The 10,597-nt window shown below is 37.2% G+C and overlaps 1 protein-coding gene across 1 annotated transcript; it reads right to left on the reverse strand.

Moving 5' to 3' along the window:
* Positions 1-2,863: 2,863 nt before the first annotated feature.
* Positions 2,864-10,591, reverse strand: PSMA4 (proteasome subunit alpha 4). The gene is made up of 7 exons (XM_026856121.1): positions 10,333-10,591; positions 9,377-9,539; positions 7,959-8,036; positions 7,660-7,748; positions 6,663-6,793; positions 6,327-6,450; positions 2,864-5,830 (listed from the first exon to the last, which is right to left on the reverse strand). The coding sequence occupies exons 1-7, from the start codon at positions 10,394-10,396 to the stop codon at positions 5,676-5,678; spliced, it is 804 nt and encodes a 267-aa protein (XP_026711922.1). The 5' UTR covers positions 10,397-10,591; the 3' UTR covers positions 2,864-5,675.
* Between the last annotated feature and the right edge of the window lie 6 nt (positions 10,592-10,597).

The raw sequence follows: 10,597 nt of genomic DNA on the forward strand, positions 1-10,597 counted from the left end.
AAAAAAAAAAAAAAAAAAAAAAAAAAAAAAAAGCATTAATGCCAGCTGCTTCTATTTTCTGTGGCCATGTGTACACTGTATGTTTCCATCAGGATGATTTAGGAAAAATCACATTGTATTTCACAGTTGGTGCATTTAAAGTACTATTAAGATTTTTTTACAGGGAGAAAAGATGTGGAAAGCTTATCTAAATGGCTTTACACAGCGTTAATCAGCCACTACATGAAAAGTGCTAGATAACAGATTCCTCAGAAAAATGGACCTTATACAACTCAAATCATTTTAGCAACTTTGTACCTTCCTAAAATGAGCATTACCCAAAGTTAAAATTTCATTAAGCATGTTGTCAATTCTCAAAATTCTTTAATGTTGTGTTCATTTTACAGAGAAATTGTGCATCTCATTGTGTAAATCATGAATCTTTTTGACAACCATCACCATTTTTTTGACAACCAACACAAAGCATTTCAATCCCTTTCTTAATTTTTAAGCTCGTAGTATTATCTTACCCTGCAGCCATATTTAGGTTGTTCATGTCAGTGCAAGACATAATGCAGTCCGTACAAGCCATCCGAAAAAAAGGCTGCTTACACGTAGCTTCTTCCAGCACACTTCTAGTGACATGTTGTATTGATTTGAATGCTCTGCAGTAAATACGGTCATTTTATGTATCCATTTGTATACCGCATGTCCACCACCGTCGAAATACTTATGTGTTAAAGGATGCAGCCTGCGACTCTTATTTTGAAATGCTCAGTGTGTATGCAGTGGTCCATCTGAGATTTTAGAGTAAATAAAAACGTATTTTATTCCAAAGCATGGCACAAAAGAACCTATTTTATTCTTTTGTGATACACTGGATTTCTGATGTTTTCCAAATGCTCAAAAAATTACTGGTCAGTGTTTCTACTGAATTTGCAATTCTGTAGTTTTGATGACAACTGGTCCACCACTGCATCGCACCTGGTGTTCTTAACGTAAAGGTTACCATGTAAAAATCTGTATTTCTGTTAGAAGCATATGTGCATTGCAGTAAATACATTTTAGAGCCATAACGTCTAGTAAAGTGTTAAATATAGTTGCCATTTGAATGTGCAGGACATAGCAAACTGGTTTTATTACATAACCAATGCATTTGTTTGCAGTTGGGTCCTAGCTAGGCAAAACAGATGCTGTAAAATGTAAAAGGATTAAACAGTCTAGGTTACGTGCCCACTGTTTAGCTAAACATTTTATGTAGCATCATTTGGCACACATTAATTATGTTGTTTTATTACTGGTTTAGAAAATAGTAGTTATAAATAAGCCATTTTGTTCCTCCTGATTTGAACTTGGAGCAAAATGTTAATACTAACAGCAGCATGTTAAGTTTCATATTTATCATTAAGTGAAAGCCTAAACAATTCCATGAGTAATGTCTGCTATCTTTCAAAGGCTCCTTCTCAGCAGGAGTTGACATCTGAAGGTCCCCACTAAAGTATGTTCAGAGAATCTCCAGTAAATTGGCTGATGGCAGCTTTTACTGTGCACCGAAGGGTACTTTAACTGGAAAGCCAAATGCCAAATTAATCACAGATAAAAATAGCAAGCTGCTCAGTTCTCTTCAAAAAATCAGAATATTCTAAAGATTTTTTTGTGAAGCTGAAGTATCTCCAGATTAAAGACAAAAGCTACATAACCAGAGAAGGGTACTCTCAGGTCAAGTTATTTTAGTGTTTTTTCATATTGTAATAGAAATAACTGCAATTAAAACTTGAAAAGGAGGACAACTTTTACTACAGAAAACCTGTAATGAGAAATATTCTTTAAAAAAAATGAAAGACATTCAAGTAAGTCCTAGAATCTCGTCTCATCGGAAGCTACATCATTTCTCTCATGTATGAAGTACCTGAGTGCATTAACTTCTTGGAGTTAGATGTCTTACATACACTTAGCTATGGTATCTGTGTATCACTGGCTACAGTATCTATGTATCACGCACAGTGCTGCGGCCTCTAAAACCATTAATCTGATTGCCTTGTAATCACTAAGGTATTTGCTCTCACAACACAGTGGAGAAGTATTCTCTAATTTTAAGATTATGAACAGAAAGAGTAATTACCTTGGGAATCCATAACAAAACAGAAGCAGCAGTCACATTTAACATTAAAAGTCCTTTGTTTATCATTTTAATTGGGGTGCTTTTATAACCCTGACAATTAAAAATATTTGGATTAATAAGGAAGCATACCTAAAGGAATCGTCTGTCTTCCAGTGCACAATACAGTAAGTGACATAAGAAGCAGTCTTAGAAGTTAAACTGACTTTATTTGAACAGAATACAGTCATCTAGAAAACAAGCTAACTCTTTTTTTAAACACTGACAGATGCAAGAGACAGCACAGGTTATTACTGGAGAAGCAGTAGTTTCATTATCTCTTAAACTACTTAGAATAACAAAACACGTTACAATTTATTAGGACAATCTATTTGTGAATATCTGCCCTAACAAGTTCTATCATGCACTCAAGTGAGATATAAACTATCCAGTCTTTAAGTTTACTAACATCATATTATGCAAACAGTTTCAAGTAAATACTTTTACCTAATTTGAAAAATCTGTCACCTTCCACAGCACCACATTAAGTTCTGGTGTTAAAATAACATTCAATCCACAGCAATAGCTAAATATTTTAAATACTTATGTAATACACTGTAAACTCTACGTAAACACTACGTACACCAAAAAAAAACATACAAAGAACAGGAAGATCATTTTGATTAGCAAAAACAACTCAAAAGTATCGCCAAAATCATTTTTCTGTTCTTACGACTTATCCCCAAACCACTCCCAGAGAAGGCACAGATAGTGGTGATTTTTTTTTTTTGATTTTTTTTTTTTCTGTAACACACAAAGCCAGAATCAACACAACAGGCCTATGCAGTCAAATGCTGCTCTATTTCTAGGAAAAACAGGTAAGGAACTTGCATTAGTGTAAGGATGTGCCAGGAAGATTCTAGTCAATAAGAGATCTCCAGCACCTGCCTACTGTCCTAGGTTCAAAGGCAGAAAAGAATCAGAAATTCATTTAGTTTAGCAGAACTTTACTGTACATCTTGGATATGAGTGCCAGCTAGTTACTTGCCTATTCCAAGGCAATACTGAGGTTCATCCCACAATCAGCTATTAGTGGCACTCAGTAGAGATGGTGTAATTATTGTTCAGATTATACTCATAAATTATTTGACAATACTTCTACCTTGTGTAAACAAAACCTCTAAATAAATAGCTTTTAAAATGTAGCATAACTACACAACTTATCACAATGCTTCAATACATAATGGAGTACAGATCAGAAAATTATTTAAATCATATTCTGACTTTTGATTATTGCAGTATCTAAAAAGTCCTCCTTTACCAGCAAAAGATGCAGTGTTTGGCAGAGAAATGCTATTAGTAATTCTTTAAACAAAGGTCTAAAGGTATTTGTTATCCCCTCTTTGTTAGAAATGGAAGCATTTAAGAAAAAATATTTTAATAAATCTATATCCTAAGCTATCTAATAATACTTCTACTAGCATACTACACAAATTGCCTTGTGTGATTTATATACATTGATGAGCACAGACTCAGATGCTCTAATGTTTTCCTAGAAGACAGAAAGCACTGCTGGAGTCTATCACATTTTGTTTCAAGTGATCTTTGAGAAGTTAGAAAAAACTCCATTTTGGCATTGCTGCTTATAGGGCATATTCCAAGCACTTGTATAACCATCATCAGTGATCTAGAAATCTGCAAAAGATGCTGATATATTGCATTCATGGTATCAAAAAATAGCAAGATTGAGCACTGCATTTCCTACATAAAAATGGAGCTTGAGGTATTTATACAACCCTTTATAATGGAGATTAAATCTTACCCATTGCATGTTGTCTGCAACTGTTCAGGACTTGTTGCATGAAGTATCATTCCTATGTTATTATCTGGAAGATCCGCTGTTGCACAAGGTGCAAATAAAACTCAAGTCTAACTTGTATTAGCTATAAAATCTGAATACTAACAAAGTGCTGTCTAAGTTCAGTACAAAAGACTTAAGCAATTGGCCCGCACTGAGACTTAGAAAATGAACAAGCAGGTCCTGCAGCCTGCACAGAACCCACTCCACCCCACACCGCTCTCCGTGCAGAGCCTGCCAAGTGAGTGCAGTACATCTACGCAAGCTGCGGCACAGACACCTCAAGTCAGATTCCTTCTCTCTGTTCTCAACGGTGAATCTTACAGCAATAAGCACAAAAATGGGTTTTGTTGAGACTAAGGGTAATTTCTGGCCATGTTGACAAAGCACATTTTATCAGTCAAAAATGTCTGGGATAGATTAAAAGTAACGAAACACTGTTAAGAGATTCACTCATTTCTTTAAATGGCAATATGAAATCCTGTAAACACAATATCCTTTGGGGTAAAACCAAAAAACAATCCCAAAACACTACAAGACAGACAATACCGGGTTGCTGGCCAGTGTCCCAGGCAGGTAAGGCCACTGATTTAAGCATGTCACTTGAGTGAGCTTTTCAATTTGCTTTTGATGACTGAAAGGGTGCAAAATAATCTTCAGTAACTTCTTCTCCTCTATTAATCCCAGATCAGTTTGTTGGTTGGTTTGTTGGTTGGTTTTTTTTTTTGTTTTTCAGAACTAGAAGAGATTGTTGTTAATCTGAAAATCATATTATTTTGCATTCAGTCTAGGAACAATCTGAACAAAAATTATTGTCGTTTCTAATTCATGCACAAATACTACGATTTCTCAAGTGGTTAACTGATTAGTTTTCTAGACTGCTGTCTGTCCAAGAAGGGAAGCAAATTCTCTGGGGAAGTATCAGCAACACTAAACTAAATATAAAACATCTCCACTTCCTTTCAGGATAAAATGTAAAATAGTCAACACGGCCTAAAATCATGCACTTATTTACCTATTTGCATTCTGACAAGACAGCTTAACATTTTCATGTGGCCTTTGTAAAATGTCTTTCTAGTTTGTGTGAATATAGCTAGTGTTATATGATTAATTTCTTAGAAAGCATGCACTCATGAAAGGCTATGATAAAGTGAACACATGTGCTACTGGCCATGTTTAAAACTACTGCTTGCAAGACCATCAGTTTGACATAGCCTGTTATAGAACAAAATAGGCCAAAATTAAAACTTGGCATGCCAGCACACTTTAATTCTGTACTTGTGAAATGTTTTTTCAAACTTAGGAGCCCTTTTCACTACTTTAAAAGGAAAACCCACACATACACACAAAATTCTAACAATTCTAACACCATATTTGTTCTTTACCAACTAGCATATACCTTGTTTTAATGGTTTAAAGCGTTTAAACCCCTCAAGATTGTGCATACCCAGGCATTACTGAGGAAATAAAAGACACCCATCACTATTCTTCTTAAATTTTATTCCATAATAAAAAATAGAAGATGAAAGAAATAGAGTGTTCAAGAATTAAAGCAATTATCGGTCAATGTAAGGAGCAGTAAACTAATTATCTGAATGATGATTAAGGACCTGGTTCATCAAAAGTAATTCTGGGTTATCCATGGCGTATTTGTAGGCTTCTACATAACAGAAATCCAGATTATCTTTTACTGAAGCAGGTCCTACATTATCTACAGAACAGAACACTTGATTTCATATTCTATTTATCCTTCTCTTTTTGTTCTTTTTCCTTCTTTTCACGTTCAGCTTTTGCTTCCTCCTCCTCATGTTGTTTTATCAACTGTTCCACCTCCTTTTGCTTCAGAACCCTTATCACTGTCTTTCCGTTCTCTCTTGTCAGTGTTGCAATTTCAACTGAAACATATGGAACAGACAGCGATGTTACATTTTGTCCTTCAGACAGAGCAATTATCAGAAGGGTAAGATTTGCAGTTACAACTGACAACGAAGCAGAAGGCTCTTGTCCTGACTCTACAAAGAAGCCGGACTGGCAAGCCAAGATGGCGGCAGTCCTCTACTGCAGCAGCATATGCAAGCACATTAATAAAAAAAACTGTCTCCAGCGATTCCTCTTCTACCAGGCACGCAGCCATTTCTGCCACCGCACCGACGCGGCCTACAGTTCCTCAGCTGCGGTCCAGCCCCCGGAGCTGACCAAGGTGGATCACCCTCAAACTAAGGCATCTGAGCTTTCTACCCCCCTCAGAAAGATTAAGGCTGAGAGCTGCTGCATCTTTGAAAACATTTTTCACATGACAGCTACATATCAAATAAACCCTGTCTAGTGTGTATACATTCACTACATTTTCTTTTTTTAAGCAGTGTTCTCCCGTATTAGCGAACTGCTTACCTTTCTCTGCAGAGAGTTTGCTAACATCCATGGTTTTGTTTAGAACCTTTATGGCTAATGCAAGTGCAGTCTTTAAGGTCATTTCTCCTTCTTTGTAGTCTTGCTTTAGCATTGACACAGCTGCCTATAAATTTCACAGAAATTAAAATGGTATTTTTGTGCAATCAACCAGTTGCTTTTTGCCAGATAATATCAATACATGAGTAACAGCAGTGTTTCTACAGTTATCCATTTCTGCTCTGCACTAGTAATCAACAACTCAGTTTAACTAGTACAGCGCGATTTACTCTTTTTTTTTTTTTGCCTGACTTTGAGAGGAAAAAACCCAGAACTTACAGCGCTATTATTCCCGATGCATGTAGCTTTCCACCCGCCGTAATTTCCACTAGGATCACTTTGATACAGCTGAAATCCATAATGCTTATCCCAGCCAATATACAGCAATGAAACACCAAAAGGACGTTTTCCTGTCAAAAAGAAAGCTATTAGCAATCTAAATTTAGTAACAAGATTGGTCATGAGTGACAATTACTTTCTTTGATTTTTTTTCAAATCTATTCCTGTGAACTAGGATTTAACAGACTGTTCTGCGCTTCTGTTGCTTGAGATAAGCATGCCAGCATTTCTTTCTAAGTCATGGAGGGAGGGTGGGGCAGCAGACGTTTATGTCATTTAACCCTAAGAGCAGTCCATTTCTGTCTCCACAAATTGTAATTTCTCATCTCAGGACTTTAAATCAAAACTTTGTACTTAACGTTTGTAGCTTTGCTGTTAAAGTGTGTAACTTCACAGTCTCAAAATCCAGGTACATAAAAAGGTCATTCTTTCATATTACATATATGGAAAATACCAGAATCATCAGTTCACATACCAAGGAACACTACTTAAAATGTAGTTTTCTAATACGTTGCTTGATCCACAGAAATAATATTAAGTGTTACAATACCAGTACCCTTACATATGGTCTCATTTGTGATTTGTTGTGCCATCATGTTGGATGGGCCTAAAACGTTGAAAGGTTCCATACTAAACAGTTCTCTTACAGCTTCTTAAAGGCATTCACTAAATCCAAGAGCACCCAAAGCATTCTATGCAGTGGGCTGGAATCCCAGCCATCAATAGCTCAGTCACCAAGACGTAGCACCTTCAGTAGCAAAACAGTAACCATGACTACTCATTCCCCTCTTAGATTTGGCTATTGTTTTTCCCAGTATAAGTTGTTACACAAGAGTTTGGTGTAACTGTCCAGAGACTCAGATGCTTCAATTATGTAACAGAATCATTCTTTAGACATATAAAAGCACAATGGTTCAGGTTCACTATGCTCCATTACCTCCAAACTGTGTATAAGCCTGCTTGATGTCACATAGTGCTGTTACCAGTTGTTCACAGGGAATGGGCTCTTGATATTGTAACAAATACCTAATACAAAAAAGAAGCAGTTTTCAAAACTTGTTTTGCTGACAGTATCCTGTACCACATTTAATAAGAAACAAGTTCCTGAGTTACAGCCTTTGATCTAGCTGTTTTATTTCAATCTACTTCTGCATGTTCATTTTGATGTAATACATAAACAGAACTGAATCTGACAGCACAGACAAGTAAAATCATGTTAACTATCAGCAGACCTACCTCTGCGCAATCAGTCTCAGTTCATTTGTTAGAACATTGGCATCTGAAGTTATTCCTGCAACACTGCAAGCCATATCCCTGCAATAAAAGCACACAAATTAACTGAATTCCTATCAATCTCCAACAGTCATGTTGTGAGTGGCTCAAGCAGAACACCTACTGTTGGGCTTTTCTGACCAAAGCTATGTAGCTGCCATATAAAACCAGTTCACCAGCTCCTGCCTTTAGGGTGCACTAAAAATATTATGTACCATTTTGTAAGAGCAGAGGTGGACAGCAAAAAGTAAGCAGGTCAGTACGTTAGTTATACATATAGTTCTGTGAAGAGGATCATGCCGAAGATGATTAAGCCCTGGGTGTCTTTAGAAGAGCCATTAGCTACTTCCAGGCACCTACCTGGAGGCCACCTGACAGCACACCAGGATGCTGAAGTAGCCACAGAGATGGGGGACAGGCCTTCACTGGAAGTTGCTGGCTGACACACTGCATTTGTGTAACTGAAACTTAGCGATCTTGATTTGATCGTACAAAAAATAAACACTTCACATCCTTGACTGTTTTGTTAGCTCTTAAGATGCCCTTTGCCCAACCCAATATTGCTATAGAGCTTTCACTACGCAGAAAGTATTCAAGAAAAATAATCCAGGTTATTTTTTTTCAAGTGCACTCGAATTTTTCAGAAGATATAAAGGTTGGCCTAGGTGACTACTCCAGTGCACTGTTACACTGCCTCCTTGAAAATCCAGTACTTCCGACAGCTCTAGCTGCTTTCAAGATCAAACGAGAATGGGAGGCTGGCAGGGTGAAAAGATAGTTGTGCTTCATGAGCACCTTCTGGCAAGGATGAAGCTCTACCTCCCTTATAGGCAAGAGAGCATAATCCATAACACTCTTCGCTCTGATATCACAAATTTAACTTCCAGAGAGCTAAAAAAGAAGTCGTAATAGGGAAACATACCACCTCTACTACAACTGTGGCAAAGAAACCTAAGGCATGTTTCCCTAATTATCTTGTTCTCTTTGAATGACAAAAGAAAAAAGACTTAGAGAAGTACAGTGAGCTGAAAGAGCATGGTGATTTTTGTGTGCATTCTTTATTCTGCCCCCTCCAACGGTATTTTGTACAACTGAGAACTCCCCCTTTTCTTAATTGCTGCAGTAGTATTACTTTGTATTGGGAAGTACCAACAAACAGGATATTCCACTTAAAAAACTCTCCTAGAGATTAAAAACAAAAGCGATGCTTCTACTTTAGAAGTAGTACTGAAACAATGACAAAATACTCATAATTGTCTAAAACACTGAACAAAAATACTAACACTTTAAATAAAACTAGGTTCAGTGCCAAAATATCTGAGTAACAGCAGTGTTTTGTTACTGATCATGTCATTGGGCACATGACCATTATTTCAACTTACTCATTAAGTTTGTATATTTTCTCCGAGAAAAACACTTCATCAAGAAGCTTGTGAATGTTGCGTCTCTCTGCTGCTAGCAAAACACCATCATTTGCTAGGATTCCCAAGCAAGTACCTGCATGTCCAATTGCTTCCATTGCATACTCGACCTGGTACAAGCGACCTAGGAAAGGATTTAAATTAGTAACATCCAAAAAGTAACACTGAACAACACCAAGTACGCAAGGTAACTTAACTTTGCAAGAATCTGACAGACGCTCATTGTACAATTGAGTCCTACTTCTTCACATCTATTACCAGTTAATAGTAAATTAATTGGTTGAAAAAGAGGAGGGAGTCAGAGAGAGAAAATCCACAAATCTGATAAGGTAATACAGGGCATTGCCAATGTGGAAAAAAACCCTTTCTCTTACAAAAAATTAAATCTACATAACACTCTGCTGCAGTAGAATGAGCCAAAACGGATTTTCAATGATCCAAATATTTGATACTAGACTTTTCAAGTCCATCTCACCTAAGAAATATGACAACATGGTTTGTACACACTTGCTTCAGCATGTGTAAGAATAACAAGGAGAGGTGTGATTGTACCAGCAGGATATTATGCATTCTCAGGGGATGGGAGGAATAGTAACAAAATCCATCAATGCTCAAACAAAAGATGAATGGTGAAGATTTGCTCAAGTTATTTCAAAAAAGTGGCAGGTGGTATTACTCACTAATGGAACATGGTATCACTATTACTTGAATTAGGATGAATTTGGAAGTCTCCACTTTGGACCCTTGGTGTCCTTACAGAACTAGGTGCTACTTCTGGCAGGTAAATGTTTTCTGAAGTCATATATAGATAGAAAAGTACTATAAACAACCAAACTTCGTACAAGTGGTTTGTTATTTGGTTTTGAGATGCTGGATAGAAGCCAGAGTTTACTTGAAAGTGTGGGGTTAAAAAATACCTTCTGGAGAAAATATGGTAGTTCTGGAGTCATATCTTCGAGACTGCAAAAAGCAATAACTCATTAAACATCATTGTTCTCTTGTCAGAAAGCAACGTTCTAAAATTAGCGATATTCTGAGCCGCATATGAAGACCCCAATCCCTTCAGTGACCTCAGTTTCGTACCCACAGTGATAGTAGCGCCGCTACCATTACCGGCGCGGGCCTGGCCCACGGCCCCCGCTGTGCCCACGCCCACGGCCCCTCCGCAGCGCGGCCGCGCCG

Source organism: Athene cunicularia, assembly GCF_003259725.1.
Source record: "Athene cunicularia isolate RWA chromosome 10 unlocalized genomic scaffold, athCun1 chr10_part1, whole genome shotgun sequence".
Classification (NCBI taxonomy): domain Eukaryota; kingdom Metazoa; phylum Chordata; class Aves; order Strigiformes; family Strigidae; genus Athene; species Athene cunicularia.